Source organism: Ctenopharyngodon idella, chromosome 13 (assembly GCF_019924925.1).
Source record: "Ctenopharyngodon idella isolate HZGC_01 chromosome 13, HZGC01, whole genome shotgun sequence".
Classification (NCBI taxonomy): Eukaryota; Metazoa; Chordata; class Actinopteri; order Cypriniformes; family Xenocyprididae; genus Ctenopharyngodon; species Ctenopharyngodon idella.
In genome coordinates this window covers 8,952,923-8,972,201 of record NC_067232.1, presented here as the reverse complement: position 1 = coordinate 8,972,201, position 19,279 = coordinate 8,952,923, and the positions used below count along the sequence as shown (strand labels likewise).

The 19,279-nt window shown below is 37.6% G+C and overlaps 1 protein-coding gene across 2 annotated transcripts in view; it reads left to right on the top strand.

Annotated features, from left to right (window-relative positions):
- Nucleotides 1–5,735: 5,735 nt before the first annotated feature.
- galnt2 (UDP-N-acetyl-alpha-D-galactosamine:polypeptide N-acetylgalactosaminyltransferase 2) overlaps nt 5,736–19,279 on the top strand; it is an 84,732-nt gene continuing 71,188 nt past the window's right edge. For both annotated transcript variants that reach the window (XM_051918067.1, XM_051918066.1), the window contains exon 1: nt 5,736–6,011. In XM_051918067.1, the coding sequence (XP_051774027.1) occupies nt 5,751–6,011 (261 nt within the window). In that variant the 5' untranslated portion in view covers nt 5,736–5,750. The remainder of the gene's footprint in view (nt 6,012–19,279) is intronic.

The window sequence follows — 19,279 nt, the reverse complement described above, 5'->3', positions numbered from 1 at the left end:
TACAACAAAATGTTCAACATACACTGTACAAATGTAAAGGCATTGGATGGTCATGTTACAGACTTCACAAGGAATTAGAAAATATTGTGCTTTACAATGGCAGCAAGCAAAAAAGATTCTTAGGAGCTGTTTTTAGAGCATCATAGTGAAATTAACTGGTGGCTAAAGCTATTTTCAAGACAACTTGTTACATTTAAGGAACTTAAGGTTCTTCAAAAGGGAAATCCTGCAGGTGGTTAATATTTCATTGTGATTTAATGTTGCTCACAACCATGTCAGTCACATGCCCTGTCCAAATACCCACACTTGCGGTCTTGGCCACTTGAGAGCATGTGCACGCGACAGGAAGTAAGTGCGCAAGACTGTCCCATGTCTTAAAAATGCGCAAGTGCAGTGCCCTTAATGCCCACTAAACCCACACTATAAAAAACACACTATAAACCCACACGCTCTGAAGCGGTATTCAAGATAGTGTGGGTTGAGTAGGCTATGTGTATTTTGTACATCATTTGCAACTGCTTTTTATCACAATTTTAAAATTGCGTTTTCTGTTAGTTACATAGCGACCACTGAACAGACATTTAGAAGTGTGTTTTAAAATGCAAAGTATTGAGAATAATAATTTTTAAAAAGCTGTAAATGGTTGCATTTTTTGCGAGACTATAAGTGTGTCCCATCGGGTAATCAAAAGTTCTATACACACTTGCAGTCTTCACGCCTACTTGAACACTTGAGCCAAATACAGGAAATACGTCATGTAAGTAGACAAGTGGTCAAGTGCAAAAACTGCAAGTGTGGGTATTTGGACAGGGCAACACTATCCTGCATGAAGTAAAGAGATTCGACTATGGTGTCTGGCTTTCCAAGTGGCACTTGGCTCTGTGGAACATGTAGGTGTGTGTCTGGTGGGCAAACTGATGGTGGAGCCCTTTCACAACTGATCAGTAGTCCTTCAGGCTTGTGTTTGTAGGAAATGTTGGAAGTCTTCAAGAGTTGCACCACCCTCTACAGCCATTCCTGTATGAAGCTTCCCCAGCTTTCATCTCCCTTGTTCAGCAGAGTCGGGAAATGGCGGGTACCCTAAAATTGGTGCCTGTAGGGGGTCTTGCAGGAAAGCAAAGGGCTAGAACGGGGCAGAAAGCATCCCAGATGGCACCTAGGAACTGGCAATGATGATCAGACCAGTGGCCGAGAGCCAAGTCTGTTGCAAAAACAGATTCGGCTCATTAGCTCTAGTGAATGCTCAAATGTAGGGGCTTAGATACAACAAACCACTGAATGTAGGGGAAAAAGACATTTGCCCACATAAGAATTACTGCTATAAGATGGAAACGGTCCTGTTCACACTCACAGCATGTGGAGTTCCGTCTGGATTTTTTTGGATGACAATTAAATTGCACATTTATCAAAGGTTATAACAACATGTGTCAATGTGTGTTTAATATAGAGTTCCAATGTTATTTCTACCATATTTCATATTTATTGTCGTAATAGTCAGCTGGCCTCATATTTGTGTCTGAATCACTCAGTGAGAGTTGCTCAGTGTGTTGGCATGTTTGAAAATCTGCACCGATTTAAAAATGACAAGTTGTCTTTTGGAATCAAATTGTTTTTGAAGGGTTTTTTTTTTCAATCGGAGGTTAAGAGTGGTCATTGACTTCATGTCGTTAAAAAGTGCAGCAGCCAGTTTTGAGAATGCCGTGTTATTTCCCTATGGAGATGGATGGAGCTTTCATAAAAACATGTTGACCTATTATAGCCACTGGGAGATATTTATTTTCTATAAACGCGCTGGAAGTTTTTACAATTCACTCCAGGCTGTCTCAGAACAGAAATATCTTATTGTAGGTTTATGATCTTGTCATCTTGACAATCGTACACTGAAAATCTGCCACCAGAATTATAACTTTCTGCTTGAATGGCCTAGTGTTCACTGGGTGTTTATACTCGGGGATTTTTTTACTCAATGACGAGAGAATTAAAAACACATTTTTGTAGCCACCAACATGACTAAATGGTAGATCAGAATTATAAGTTCCCTGCCTAAATAAGCCAGTTTAAGCATAGCCTCACCTTTCATTCTTCTAGAGGAAGTCCTTACAACTGATTTGGAGGGACTGAAAGAGGTGGAAGGGTGGGGGAGCAATAAAGTATTATAGACCTTTTACAATATATGGACATGATAGGAAATGACACACATTCTCCAATTGTAAGCTACAAGCCAAATGTTTCCATTGTGAAGAGGTTTCAAATGCCAAGTTTAAGAGAAGGAAATGCACAACCACACAGTTACAGAAAAATTAATAACATTCTTGAGGTTGGTTTTTGACAATAAAACCATTTTATTAAGCTTCAAATTTGTTAAGAGTGTTAAAATACTGTATGGGTAATTTGAGGTAGTTTTTTCTGTTATGAAGGGACACTGACAGAATTACATTTTGACGAGACACATATATATGGACACATAAAAACACGCAATTCAGTTCGTTGTGATGCAGAAAATCTGCAAAACAAAAATATGCAGGCTCAAAACTTGAACCAGACATTAACTTTGTGTCTGGGGGCGATTTACTCCATTGGCATTCCTAACATGACATTTGAAAATCTTGATATTTAAATTTCATCCTCAGAAGCCAGAGGTTATTTTACGTTTGTAGTATTTAGATACAATTTACACATTCTTCCAGACATCAAGATCTAATTTTTTTATTTTTATTAGCTACTGTATATATTTGTGTAATCTGTAAATAAATATATACATAAACACAAATAAACACAAATAAATAACCCTTTACCTTATTATGTTATTGTATTTGAGTGCTCTGAGGCTAGGCACATCATGATAGAATCATCTGGCTATTTGTTATTTCAAAGACACTCAATCCTAATCATTTTAGAGCACACTTACAACATCAACAGCTGTCCTAGAGCAATCTGAGGATAAGTGCTTTGCTCAAGTTTGAAGCGAGATTGAATGGGGTGCCACTTGCCAGCCCAAATCTTTAACTGCAGCACTGTGTGTACATAAAGATCCAGTCTGCAATGCTTGTCAGCATAGGAAAAGTAGGTCATTCAAGTGTTTCCTTAGAAGTGCAGCAGTGTTTCTAAATCAGCCTCGTCCTTTATTCAAATTATTAGATGGCTCAAAACATTTTGGATTTCAGGTCAAATTTTACTGGGTTAATCTAGCTCGTCCAGCTGTGGCTTATATTATTCATTACAGTAGGCTACTGATAATTTAAAGCATATATATATATATATATATATATATATATATATACACTATATTGCCAAAAGTTTTGGGACGCCTGCCTTTACATGCACATGAACTTTAATGACATCCCATTTTTAATCCGTAGGGTTTAATATGGAGTTGGCCCACCCTTTGCAGCTATAACAGCCTCAACTCTTCTGGGAAGGCTTTCCACAAGGTTTAGGAGTATATGGGAATTTTTGACCATTCTTCTAGAAGCGCATTTGTGAGGTCAGGCAGTGATGTTGGCGAGAAGGCCTGGCTCGCAGTCTCCGCTCTAATTCATCCCAAAGGTGTTCTATCGGGTTGAGGTCAGGACTCTGTGCAGGCCAGTCAAGTTCCTCCACACCAAACTCGCTCATCCATGTCTTTATGGACCTTGTTTTGTGCACTGGTGCGCAGTCATGTTGGAACAGGAAGGGGCCATCCCCAAACTGTTCCCACAAAGTTGGGAGCATGAAATTGTCCAAAATGTCTTAGTATGCTGAAGCATTAAGAGTTCCTTTCAACTAAGGGGTCAAGCCCAACCCCTGAAAAACAACCCCACACCATAATCCCCCTTCCACCAAACTTTACACTTGGCACAATGCAGTCTGGCAAGTACCATTCTCCTGGCAACCGCCAAACCCAGACTCATCCATCGGATTGCCAGTCAGAGAAGCGTGATTCGTCACTCCAGAGAACACGTCTCTACTGCTCTAGAGTCCAGTGGCGGCGTGCTTTACACCACTGCATCCGATGCTTTGCATTGCACTTGGTGATGTAATGCTTGGATGCAGCTGAATTCACCTGAATTCAATGATTTGGAGGGGTGTCCCAATACTTTTGGCAATATAGTGTGTATATATATGTATATAATTAGCTGGCATTTTTAAAAGACACATCCAGTGGATCCATTTTGATGAATGTCACTATCAAACGTCTGAAATCAGTCATCAGACAGCTATTGCAGGGACCAGTGCAGCTCATTCTGAAATCTCTGAAGGTCTCTCTCAAATATTTAAACTAAAACTCCTCGAGATTCCAGCAGACGTCAAGCATCAAAGTGTATAACTGCTTTCATTCCGGTGAAAAAATAATATTTCCTGAAGCTTTTATATCAGACTTGGCCTGAGCATTGGTCCTCCTGACACACAGGGCAGTAACAAAACTGGTAAAAGTTGGGAATGATTCTAGGGCAGTGGTTCTCAATCAGGAGGCCTCAAAAAGTCTTAACATTATTTTCATTTAATTATGTTAATCATATTTGTGAGTTTATTTTTTTTATTACAACAGAAGTAACATAGCCCTACATATAGATAAGAGGGCCTTCAAATACTGTCTCGGATAAAGGGGGGCCTTGGAGTCAAAAAGGATGAGAATCGCTGCCACAATATAGCTTGGATAACCATAACTGTGATTGATTGCTTTAAATGTCAGTCACATGGCTCTTACTGTATAAATAGACAGTTCTTGACCAAAATGAGTTGCTGTAATGTACCCTTTTCACATTCCCCATATACAGAGGTTTGGGAAATCATAGAAAATACATTAGCTCCAAACGGTGTAAAATAAAATCTGCGATTGCTTTCCCATGATTCCAAAAGGATGGATTATGGCAGTCAAAAGGAGTGTTATTTTAGTATCTTACTATTATAATTTTTAGTAATATTTGAATTAATTTTTATATTTTGTGTTTTCATTTTCATTTCAGTTAAATGTAATTTTTGGTAATTTTGTTATGTTTTTGTCATTTTTATTTGTTTCAGTTTTTAAAGTATGTTTTTTAATTTTTATTTAATTTTTTTTTTTATATTAATTTTAGCTTTAGTTATTTTAGTAGTTTATTTTATTTTATTTCAGTTAACATTTATTTCATTTCAAGTAACAAACAACATTTATAGGTTTTTATTTTTTGTTCAACTATAATAACAGTCAAATAAGAGAGAAAGATCTCATGGGTACACAAAGTATGATGGTGATAATAAATGTTTTTTTTTTTTTTTTTTTTTTTTTTTACAATGAAAATTGTTATCAGACCTTTTTTACATTTTGTTGAAAATTAGGTAAATGCATAATTTACAGTCATGGGGCTCAGAATTCTTGGTTACAGCCCTGCTCACATAAACTAATTCTTTCCACATATGAAACTATTTCTAAGTTAAATTGGATGCATTTTTATTATTTAATTACTTACAAAGTTAAAAAAAAATTGCTAAAAATTTAAGCCGGCCAAAAGACAGTGTGTGTGCACAATATAAGGCAGTACACGTCAGGTTACATATATGTGTGCATTAGCGGAAAGTGAGCATATTTTTCTATGACTTCAGTGAAAAGAGCGTAACACTATAATAATATGTAGTAGTAAGATCTCGACAGTGAAACAAACAATGACTCCTCGGTGCATCTTGAGGTACAGGCTAACGATAGATGTCCCCACCCCCACCCCTCCTCCGTACGTGTCTCTGCGGAGCGTGATTGGATTAAAGTCGGTTACCCTTTCCCCTCTAACCCGGTGATGCTGGCTGTTTCCTGCTTCTTCCTCTATCCAACCGCTGCTGCTGGTGAATTCGTGTTAGTTGAGCGCTGTAGCCACAGCGAGACGCAGAACGTGGACGTCAGTGGCTTTTCACGGCACAAACCCCGAGTCAGCCACTGTATTATCCCTTCCAAAATCACAGCAATGCGCAGGAAATCTAGGATATTATTATGTTTTGCTGTGCTTTGGGTTCTTGGCATAGCATATTATTTCTATTCGGGGACAACGCTGAGTCGAAAGGTAGGTTTTTCTTTTCGCGGCTTTCTTAATGTTGATGCTGCTGGATCGGTGCAAATATAAGTTGTTTGGGGTGATTGTTTCGAGATATTTCGTTTGTGGATGAATGAGGAAAAACAGTCACTACGGCGATAGAGAAGACGAGAGAAGCCCGCACGTTTAAATAGCCAAAGTCTGTTGAGTGGACTCACAAAGATAGATAGTGTTATCGCTACGTGCTGTGATTTGACTGCGAGACTATCAAAAAACCCCTTTTGATATAACTGAATTAAAGACCTATGATGTTATGCTTCTTTCTAAAAGGCGCATTTAGTCGTCTAAAAGTCGTTTTCTTTGATACGCCGATTTTCTTTAGAAGCGAGAGGGACGTTGACCGGCTATGCAAACGTGAGTAACTTGTCTACATGTAACATAAATGATATAAATGTTACGATACAAAATGTTACTATACAAACCGCTCATGTTTGTATGTTATACAAGCTAAGAGCAGTTTGTATAGTATCATTTGCAATGTTACAAGGTAGTGCTAAAAAGCTACAATTAATACATGAGTTAGTTCCACAGTTGAGAGCTAATATTTATTCTAGCACTTTTTTTACTGGTTGTGGAGACGATTTTTGTGAGTGACTCGAGTAATTTGAGTACGTTCAGTGAAAGATTCGTTCAGAATGATATAGCGACGCTTCCTGCTGTTTGTCGTTAGTCCAGTAGGTGGCGTCACAACGGAGTATGTTTTTGTGTTGAAAGTCGTTGAATCGTTCGCTATCAAAATAAGAAATTCTGAAGCGGAGTGATATTCAGTATAACAGCACAGTCGTGAGAACCATTGTGAAACTGCTTTTGTACTGTAGTTGTAAAGTAGTTGACTAACAAAAATTTGCCCAGTTTGTATCCATCTTATTTGGTTCTGCTATTTTTAACGTTAGTGTGCAGCAGTTATTGTAGCTGTACTAAAACACTTGGGTTTTTGCTGCAAAGTGGTACTTAAAATATCAATTTATTGTGATAATCATAAAACACTACTTTTAAGCAAATAATTTTACTGTTTACTGCACTTTGTTAATTTTCTTGTTATGTGGTAGCTTATAAATTAGCATATTAGCAGGAAATAGCTTACTTCCGCATTAAAAAAATAAGGATATATGAATCAGAACCAACTGTCGTATAAAGCGTGTAATCTTTCAAAATTCTAATTTCACGCATTTACATTAAGTTTTGATCTCTAAAAGCTGCATGTCTGGATTCCATTAATCATCACTTGACAGTGTGTACATGTTGCACTTTTGAGTGAGGGTGGTGTACCGTGAAGCCACACTTTTTAGTAACGTACCATCTGTCTCAAAGGATGTTTGCTGAAATTCCTTCGCTCACAGGCAAATATTCAGCTTGTGTGCTTCCTTTTATATTGAGTGACACACACTGTCTTGAGGTTTTGTTGTGTTTTGTGTTTTGTTTCCATAGCCGTCCATCAGCCGCATTCAGCCAACTCATTTTCTGTTATGAATGCATTTGATATTGTGATCAAGGCACAATGAGGTGAATGGACCGCTGCACATCTGGGAATTGCTCCCTTTTGCATTCTGAATGTACATAACTGAATGTAATGCTATTCTTTGTTAGTGTATCATCGATCACAAGTTGTTATTGTCCTGTATGTTATACTACAGACCTCAGGAATTGTTGTTTTGTATTCATGGCTGAAATGGCAATATACTGGACTTCAAAGACTGCTGCACTAAAAGTTTCTCTACTGGTTTATTACAGCTTTTATCATATAACCTCATAATGTATGAAGACGGGTGCTTTTGGATATGTTTTTAAAGCTTCATGTAGTGTAGCATAAGCAAGTGGCTGAACAGCTGGTTAGCGCTCCTTCATCTGGCTCAGGGCACTTCACGTTCAATTCCTCTCTTTGTTAAACGAGACATCGATGCTGCTGTGGTACGCAGCTTGTGTTCCTTTATATCTTTAAAATTACTTGATGAATTCATTTTATTGAAGAGTTTAAATTGACATGACCTTTGACTTGTCCTTTTGCATTTATTTCTGTGAGAACTGTGCTAGTTACGCAATAGATTTTAAATGGATGTCAAAGATCAGGTCTCAGCGAGGAAATGAGTTCCTGCAACCAGCGAGGGTGGACGACAGCCTCGGGACAGCGGCTGGCTTGTACAGATGCTCATCACGGATTCTGGTACCTCGGTTATGCAAGGGTCAGATTCTGAATGTTTTCTCTTTCGGATTGGTTTTTGGAGTCACAGCTGCCATAGGATGCGGGCGGGATAGGGAAACGGGGGCGCTTTTATCTCCACCGAGAAATGCGTTTGATCTGATATCTGCTCCACAACACAATTATTGACATGCTGATTGTTCTGCCCCTGTTGGCAGGATTACAGTGGCGGTGCTGGGATGGGGCCGAACTGCTTTCACTCAATTGTTTGAATCAAAGCTTGTTAACATCAGGATGAACCAAAGTGCATGACAGATTCGGTCAGCTCTCACAAAGCTGTGTGTGTCTTCCTTTTTTCTTTGTTTCCTCCTTTTGATACCAAAGGAAAATATGTCATTTGGGTCTGATGACTGTCATACAGATGATCTAAATGCGAGATATGAAAGGAAAGCAGGGGCCCTCATTTTATGGTGACTAGAGACTGTGAGTTTCTCATTTTCTGATATCACGGAGATGCCCGGCTAAATGCCACCGTGCAGTGAATTTTGAGGACGACCGATGCTAAATACTGGCGAATGCCAGAGAGCTCAAATAGCACCTCTGGGTCCCAATCGGTTTTGCCTGGAAGAATGTCCTGGATGTTGATATATGAATTGCCAGAGGGTGAATTGGGTTTTAAATTTGAAGGGCAATATTTGAAAGCTTCTTTGGCTTTATCTGTTCCCTGAGATTCTGTCTGCAAAAACTCTGAAGCCTTGAAAATATGATGCTTTTGTAGTTCTTTGCCATGGGATGTTTTTATACCTCTTATCTACCAGCTGAGCTTCAAAAGACCTCAATATTTATTTGGTTGCTTTTAAGTTGGCAAATGGATTTCATGAGATTATGTTTTGTCATCTTGTTGAATCAGCAGTTTAATTCCAGAGATTGAATTGGGGCCTTATGTTTTAAACAATGCCATGAGCTAGTTACAAACTAACCCGTGTAAGAGTTCCTCCTAATGTTTTCACCTTTGATATGAGCAGACAATAATATATGAGACACATTGCTTTTTTATGACCTGACCTTTAACAGGAACATGGTTATATAAGTATCCATAAAAGATTTAAAGACACTGAAAGAGACTCTTCTATAACTTTGGATACAATGGATAACTGAGTGACCTCAGTGGTCAAAGGTCATGCTGCAGAGTTTATGACCATGGAATTCCTCTTTCTCCATCCACTCTGTTTTACCAGATGGAGACAAGGGCTTTAGCTGAAATAGTGAGAGTGAATGAGTTTTAAATTATTTTATTTCATTTTTTATTTCGAGAGTTTTAAATTATTTTATTTCATTTTTAATTTTTTTTTTTATAAATACCTAAAATAAGGTCTGTGGGTAATACAAGCTTAAGATATTTTCATGTTTTATTCTACAACATAAAATTCATCAGTCATTTTTTTTTTTTTTTTTTTTTTTAAAGTGCTATACAGCACTAAAAGTGGTTCTTGGCTCGTAATCATAGGGGAACCACTTCTGGTGCTCATAAGAGTCTGAGGTGCCATATCACATTTTATTTCTTCAACAAAAATGGTGCTAAACAGCACCAACAGTGGTTCTTTGGCTCGTAAAGAACCTTTAAAGGGGCTTAACAGGTTCTTTGTACGGCAGTGGTGCTATATAGCACCTTAACCACCCCAAAGAACCGCTGAAGAACCATACAGGGGCTTAACAGGTTCTGTATATGGTAGCGGTGCTATATAGCACCTCAGTCATCCCAAAGAACCAGTGAAGAACCGCTGAAGAACCACTGAAGCACCAAGATTTGGTGCTATGGAGCACTTTAAGTGGTTCCCCTATGATTACGAGCCAAATAACCACTTTTAGTACTATATAGCATCATTTTTTTCCCACTCATGAGATTTGTCAGAATCTTGGTGGTGACGTTAAAGTCATGCGATTGGTGTAGTTCATTTATAGACTGACTTTAAGCTTTTTTTTTTTTACTTCTGGTGATTGTTTTTAGGTTTCAAAATTCACTTTTATTTGATTATATTTTATTGTGCATGCTGATTTCCACTATGTTGTTATATTTAAGATTTCCATTTTTACAATAATTTATTGCTTCCCTAAAGATCATTTTTATTTAATAACTGTTAAATGTAATGTAGAAAATCACAAAATGAATATCAATTTTTATACTGTAAAATATTTTTTAAATAAAATCTAATACTTTTATTTTTAATTTAGACATCCTTTTTGAGTTATAACTCCAAGATATTAGTCCTTCCTTTTTTAAATCAAATACAGTACTTTTTTCAGAGTAAAATATTGTATTACAGAAGACATGAAGCACAGTGATTACTTTTGAAGTATTGTCTTGTCCAAAGATTCAACATTTTTACTGAGGTCTTCAGCATCGGAGATGAATTTTCTGTAATATTTGGTAAGATAAAGGTCTCTGTGGGGATTTGCAGAAATCCTTTTCAATTCTCCCACAGCTGCCTGTTCTGTTAGGGAGTGAGATATGAACAAAATTAATACATCCCTGCTTACCACTTCAGTTTGTAACCACATTGTCAGAGACAATTTCTCATAATCTCTGTTCTTAGAATCATTCTTTATGCACTCATGCTTGATTCTAGATTTGTAAACTAAAGGCATTGTTCTTTTTCTCATTAAGCAGCAATTTCCTGGTTGTTTTTAGATGATTGTGTCTGCCTGAGAGAACAGTGGAAGAGGAAGGACTATTTTGGTTCCAGTTCAGACTGACCCAAAGGCTTGTAATCACACTGGCCCTGAGCCAGGAGGAAGTGAAACATGGATGGCATAAGAAAATAGAATGAAATATGCACTAGCAAGAGCAAATGAAGTTTAAAAACTTACATCTGTGGACACCTTAACTACCAAAGGATCTGCAAATATCACATGTAGAGGTGGAAAACGGTAAGCCCATTTACCCAAAGGGCCAATGTCTAGGGAAATGTTTTCTCCAGCTGAATATGTGATTAGAGAAAATCGATTATCCTCTGCAGGGTAGTCATCTTTCTCTGTTTTTCACATTTAGTTCAATCATCAGTCTTGCATGTCTCTGTGAAATATGTATGAGCAACTGCGAAATGTATATGAGTGCAATGCAAATGAGAAGAAATTAGCTTTTGATGTTAGGGTCATTCATTCTTCAACAGGGTTTACTTACTGGATATTCCCCTTGTGGCAACTCAGTGACATCATTCTGTGATGTTATCTTTTATGATTAACACAGTCAGCCGCCTTATCGGTCCATCGAGACCTAGATACCATAAAGAGTGTTTTTTTCTTTTTTTTTTTCTTCACATTTCGTAGGGATCTTTGTAGGAAACATAGTTTGTAAAGATTTTTTTTTCAGTGTTTTTGGCTGTAATTTGTTGGTAAATGATTGTTTAGTCCCTAGTTTAGGGCCCTTTAACACAGTTTGTTTTTGTTAGACGCACGCTGTGTTTTTGTCACTGCATTCTACTTTTAATCTTTAGACCCCTAAAATGTCATATGCTGTAAACATTTTTATTTCTATTAAAATTAGTATGAATGCAGCTTTTAGGACCTTATATTAATTAAGAGACTTACATGGGATATTTATAGCTTTTAAAATTAATTTGTCACAGGGCAGTTCATTATAATGAATTGATGAAGGCAGAAAGTTGATTAGAAATGGAGAATAGATAAAAGGAACTAAGATACACATTTCTCTTTTATATTCATGGGTATTTTAACCTAAAATTTGATGATTAAAAAAAGTCCATGGACACATTATACATCAACTACACTTTACATAAACGATTATCCTTCATCTTTTTACTTTTGAGTACTGTTGGCAAATTTAACATTCTTGTGTCGTGACTTGTGATAACAAACATATCTTTGTATCAGCTGTTGTTTCTGCTCCATCATCTCCAAGACATAACAAAAACTGAGTGTTTGTTCTTGATAAGCACTTACTGGCTCAAGCTTTTCGAGAAATCTGTGTTGAAATTAGTTTAGACATGTTTTTAAGCCTAGTTTCCCATCAGACAATCTTAGTATGGAAAGTAGAGGGTATGGAGCTCATGAAGGGAATATCTGTATTCTCTGAAGACAGACGTAACTCATGATTTTCTTGCGTAAGCAACCAATACCACAGCAGAGAGTTTAGCCTTGGGTTAGAAAAAAAAACATACTTTTTTTTTTTTTTTTTTCTTCTGAGGATATTTGTCCAGTGGTACAAGGTGTGATATATATATATATATATATATATATATATATATATATATATGTGCTTGGTATATCTTCAAATGATCTTTCTGATGGAGTAGATGTAACATATTGAACAGTACAGTAACAGTCTAACTTAAAGATCTATTTTAGGATCAGGATATAATTGACTGTGGCTATTTAGAAGATTTCGCCACAAGAGCAACATAATCCTCCTCCATCCTTTGAAATAGAGATGAATATCAAATGCAGTCAAGTGTGTCTCATTGTTCCCAGTGTTCAGGCCTAAAGGCAGCTCTCTCACAGCTAGAATGTGAGGACTTCAAAAGACCCATGAAAAATTAACCAAATTTTTTTTTAGTTAATTATTTAATTTAAATTCAGGGAAAAGATTCCCGATTTCATTGCCTAGGTTTTTAGTGGTGCTATGACAATGTGTCTTAAGTCGTTTAGAGATGTGTCATTGTTAGGGATTCACAATATATGTGCACCCTACCGATTATTGATTTCTGTGAAATATTTTTATTTATTCATAGTTTTAATTAATCAGTATTGTTTGATACCCTTTTGGATATTTATTGGTTAATTTTTGGATATAAATTTTTTTCTGCTAATTTTAATATTTAAATTACTTTTGCCATAATCTATCATTTAATTAAGGGGATAATGATAGATCAGTAATGTTTGTGCTTAAATTAATTTATTTTTTGAAAAAACGTACAAAGTAAAACACCACTTATTTTACTTTGAAATGTGTAAACTCTATATCATACTCTACACCGATCAGGCATAACATTATTGACCACCTTCCTAATATTGTGTTGGTCCCCTTTTGCTGCCAAAACAGCCCTGACCCGTCGAGGCATGGACTCCACTAGACCCCTGAAGGTGTGCTGTGGTATCTGGCACCAAGATGTAAGCAGCAGATCCTGTAAGTAGCGAGGTGGGGCCTCCATGGATCGGACTTGTGTGTTCAGCACATCCCACAGATGCTCGATTGGATTGAGATCTAGGGAATTTGGAGGCCAAGTCAGAACACCTCAAACTCGTTGTTGTGCTCCTCAAACCATTCCTGAACCATTTTTGCTTTGTGGCAGGGCTCATTATCCTGCTGAAAAAGGCCACAGTCTCCAGGGAATACCATTTCCATGAAAGGGTGTACATGGACTGCAGCAGTGCTTAGGTAGGTGGTACGTGTCAAAATAACATCCACATGGATGGCAGGACCCAAGGTGTCCCAGCAGAACATTGCCTAAAGCATAACACTGCCTCCACCGGCTTGCCTTCTTCCCATAGTGCATCCTGGTTCCATGTGTTCCCCAGGTAAGTGATGCACACGCATCCGGCCATCCACGTGATGTAAAAGAAAACGTGATTCATCAGACCAGGCCACCTTCTTCCATTGCTCCGTGGTCCAGTTCTGATGCTCACATGCCTACTGTTGGTGCTTTCGGCAGGGTACAGGGGTCAACATGGGCACCGTGACTGGTCTGCGGTTATGCAGCCCCATACGCAACAAACTGCAATGGACTGTGTATTCTGGCTTCTAAAATTCTTGAGCAATTTGAGCTACAGTAGCTTGTCTGTTGGATCGGACCACACAGGCCACGGGCCTTCTAACACATCAACTTTGAGGACGAAATGTTCACTTGCTGCCTAATATATCCCACCCACTAACGGGTGCCCTGATGAAGAGATAATCAGTGTTACTCACTTCACCTGTCAGTGGTCATAATGTTATGCCTGATCGGTGTATAATCATTAAATCGAACTTCATAATCTGCATCCTATAGCTCCCTTCTATGTTAACGTGAGGACTTATCTGTCTTATCTATCAATCAATACAATCAATATTTATTCATCTTACATTATCGTGTTGAGATGCTTAAATACAGTTGTAGCATGCTAACAATTTATTGTAGTTTTTAGTGTCTTTTTAAAAAAAAAAAAAAAATAGTATAGATTTATAGTATTGTATATTTGTAGTTGTTTTGAGTGGCAGTTATATACAGTACAATTGAGAGTTTTTCTTCACAGTCATTGTTCATGGAAACCAGTAACACATCCTGAGATTGAACATCCGCTTTGTGTCTAAGGCAGACACATCTGCTCTGTCAGCTTGTTTGAAATATCATAGCATGTTTCCCACATAGATTAAACAAAGATCGTCTATGAGCGCTGAGCAGTCAGAGTTGTTTAGACGATATGTAAGAGCCCGGTTCTTCATGTATCAAGACATATACACTAATGGGAAAACACTGAGAATATTGCCAGAGGCCATGAATGTGTTGAAGATGAGGTTTTCCCAGCCAAGTGTTTCCAGGCTGTTTGCTGCCTCGGCATCTCGGAGAGACCAACAGACCAATGAAATTACAGCCATATAATTTTAATGATCTTGGGTTTTTGAATAGCCTCCAGTGATGTATCATCATATCAGTGAAAGACTTTACAATGCTGCTGATTAAAAGCTACTTTTGTGCCATGGGAAGTTACATACACACCTTGCACTAAAAATGCACTTGAATACACAATCCTAAAGTAAAAACCTCTTTATTTCTCCTCACAAAAAGTAAAACTGTCATTGTGCTTAAGATATTTAGGGTTTTCATGGTTTCCAATAACAAATGATACACAATATCAGAAAAGCATATATTTCTTTTAAAATACTCAGCCAATGGAAAAACTACATCAGAGCGACGCTTACTATGTGACTGGTGAGCTGGTAGAAGTTATTCTCACCAGATGTTTGGTCTGTTTAACAGCCGGTGTTTGCTTTATTTGCTTCAAGTTTATTTCGGCCTAAGGGGCATGTAGTAGAAGAGCACCATAGTCATTTCATCAAGATTGAGCCACAGGAAGTCACTATCCACTCTGACTGAAATCAACTGCAGCGGTGGACTTGATTCACTGAAGCCGAGCTAGTTTTGTCAGCATGTATGTGGCTCTTGTAGCCTGATTGAAAGCATTTATTCAGAATGGCTTTCCATTTTTCAGAGCAATCCCTCAATTTGTTCCGTGCGAGATGGAGAGCAACCACGTGCCTGCTCAGATGCTTTGTATATCTGATGTGATGTTTGAACTAAATTGCCTTCACTGATGCCACAATGTATAATTTAACCCATACAATTTAGTCTAAAATTCTTCTGCACCAGATTTCCAACTAAATCTAGAATGCAACAGTGTAATCATTCTCGTGGCTTTGTAAAGCTCAAAAGCATCAATTACGTACTAATTAACATGCAGTGGAGGGCAGACGGTGCTCAGGAACTGCTGACTGCGGTCCCTTGTCTTTCAGCCTGATGTTACCTTTCATGCATATGCAACCACAGACTCCTCAGAGAATTTTACCCCTGTCATTTCAAAGACAAAGATGAAAACTTTTTGATTTGGTTTTTTCTATATATTCTCTAGACTCTCAAGGGTAATTTAATTGTTGTAATTATTTCTTTTTAACCATGAAAGGCCTGTAAGTGCATTTACATACAAAATCTGAACACTGGGGATCATACACTTACCAACTTTGTAAATGGTTAGAGAGAAAAAATTGGGCATTGTATAATAAACGACTGAGGGTCACACAGACTTTCAGGTCGTTCCGAACACAACAAACACAAGCAGAAACATGCAACTTGTTGCTAGGAGATGCATGATAAATAAAAACAGTATGTGTTCTAAAATCGGCTCAAAATATCAAGCATGTTTTATATCTTCTGACTTGATGGAATCAGAGTCTGAAGATAAAAAATCAGAGTCTGTGCTCATCTTACTCTGCACTTGAAATCTGTCAACTCTGACTCCTTAAAGGGCTGGTTCACCCAAAAATTTAAATTCTGTCATTAATTACTCACCCTCATGTCGTTCCAAACCCGTAAGACCTTCGTTCAGCTTCGGAACACAAATGAAGATCTTTTTGATGAAATCCAAGAGCTTTCTAGCCTCCAATAGACTGCAACACAATTACCACTTTCAAAGCCCAGAAAAGTAGTAAAGACATCGTTAAAATAGTCCACGTAACTACAGTGGTTCAACCTTAATGTTATGAAGCGGTGAGAATACTTTTTGTGCGCAAAAAACAAACAAAAATAACGACTTTATTCAACAATTTCTTCTCTTCCATGTCAGTTTCCTGCGGTGTTTACATTGTATAAACAGTGCGGCGCTTCTGGGTTCTACGTCAGAACGACTCCTTATTGGCCGGCTCCTGCGTCAGAATCACGCACATGCGGTGTGGTGCTCGTGTACAGCGTCGGCCAATAATGAGTCGGTGTTCTGATGTAGAACCCGGAAGCGCTGCACTGTTTACTATGTCAACAGCGTATGAGACTGACAGGGAAGAGAAGAAGTTGTTTAATAAAGTCGTTATTTTGTTTTGCCTTTGCGCACAAAAAGTATTCTCGCCACTTCACAACATTAAGGTTGAACCACTGTATTCACGTCGACTATTTTAACAATGTCTTTACTACCTTTCTGGGCCTTGAAATTTGTTATGATGTTGCTGTGTAAAGGGAGATCAGAAAGATCACGGATTTCATTAGAAATATCTTAATTTATGTTCCGAAGATGAATGAAGGTCTTACAGGTTTGGAACGACATGACTGAGTAATTAATGACAGAGTTTTCATTTTTGGGTGAACTAACCCTTTAAAATCTGAAGACTGGTTCTGACTTTCGGCAGTTAGCACAAACTCCTTTAGACTAAATTAGTGCAAAAAATGTGTACAATTTGTGTAGTCTATTCCAGCCTTAAAACAGTCATTTATGTAAACACGTTGGTCTATCTTATCCTGTATTCTACAGAAGATGTTTTGAAAAATATTTTTTCCATAAAATGAAAGTGGGGAAAGTCAGTTTGGTTCAGTTCTTTTAGACCCCAAATTTTTCTTCCACAGAAGACACACAGTTTAGGAATGATGTAAGGGTGAGCAAATGATGACAGAATGTTAATTTCTGGGCAAACTACCCATTTAAACTAAAGTAAGTGATAGAACTTTTCTTCCATATTTGTGACGTATTGTTAGGGTTTATAAGGCTGAAATGATTAAAGAAGTCTGGCATATTGAGTTATGTCATTTTGATTAAGAATGACAAGATCAAAAAGAAACAAAAAAAGAAATGGATACATTAATCGTTTGCAATAAGATCAATAACTTTTGTTTAGAAAATAGGGTATATTACTATTTCATGCTGACTTTAAAGGTGCACCATGCAGGATTTCCAGGAAAAAAAAAAAAAGAAGAAAAAAAAAAAAGACTCATACAAAAATAATGTCTCTCAATCATTAATTATGGTTCATTAGAAGTGTGTGGTGGTGTTTGTGTCCATAGAAACACTGTTCTGTATTTTCCTATTTTGTTCTTAAGTTGCTGTGCTCAGAACATTTCTGGGCTGAAACCTTTGGTCATTGGGTGTGTCGCCCCAGCCAATAATGACGCGCATCATTGTATCTGAAGCTCAGGAAGCTCCACTAAGTTGTCCTGTCTTGATACAAAGACAGTTCGCTAATGTTGATATAGCCTTATTGACCTCTATCTGGCCAAGTTTGAATGTTGTGTTTACAAACAGTAACTGATGAAAATCCTGCATAGTGCACCTTTAAGAATGTAACTTTATTATAACTGTTTATGTAAACATACCCTGTATATCTTTTCACTAATAAATCTTCTCCCATGCACGTTTTGACCATGAGCTGAAAGTCTGTAAATTAGGCAGGCATATGTAGACCCATTTCCATGTGTCTCATTTAAATGAGCAGGCTCTCATTTGGATATCTTGTTTGGGCAACGCCAGCTTTGCTTATAGGGAGGTGTGGCATCCGGCAGAGGTTCACTGCTTATCTAATTATTTGCAGGAACATCCTGAGCCTCTGCCAGGTCTGTGGCTTCCATGAGTGCTCCGCATGCATCTTCATTAACATTACAGACCAACCAATAAACCATTTGGCTTAGTCTTGCTTGTCTCTGTCTGTTTTTATTTTATTTATTTATTTTTTTATACCCTATCTGTGCCTGAGGGCTCTGACTGTTCCTCATACCTGTCCTGTTTAGTTCATTTACATACCTTTTTAATGAAAGGTGAACATCTGTGCTGTGAGTCATCCCACCTGGTCCAGATCGGTGAAGGACACAAGCTGAGACAAAGAAAATATGTTTTTGAATTTAAAGTCCTTGTTGTGTGATATAAATTTGTTTTCTGGGTTCAAAACGTTCTGTAAGTTAAGGCCAATCGACAGCATTTGTCATATAATGTCCAAAAAAAAACAAAAAAAAATCTCAGTGGTTCTCTTATTTAATAATGACAAAATAGCAATTAGACTGTGGGGTGCTTTCACACTGAATGTGAAAGCAACTCGGACTCAGGTGCGCACTTGTTCAGGAAGAAAAGTAACATGCGTATGCCATTATGACGACGTCATTAGTTCAACAGAACACATGTAAGGAATGCTGAGCAATCATGTTCTGCACCAAGCGTGTCCAGTGTGTGAGTGAGTGAGTGAGGATATATGCTGTCCAATGGACCTTTTATATTTATATTCTTACATTTTAAAGTGTGTAGCCATTGATAAACTATTGGTAACTTCTCGTTAGTTACAGGGTTCCCACATTCATGGAAAAAGGGTGAAGTTGTAGCAGGCCTAGTTTAAATTTGCTTCTGAATGTTTTTAATTATCAGACATTGTAAATGTATCCACATAATGCATCCTGGAGATGAGTATGTTCTCCTGCTTATTCAAGACAAACCACTTTATTCATCAGATTCCTTCACCTCCTTTCTTGGTAACCTTGCACAGACTTTACAAGTTATTATGACAATGAAATTGCAAGTCATTTTACACCAGACAAGGTTATGGAAACAGTTCAATTATGGTGCCCTTTTATAATATTTTTTGATT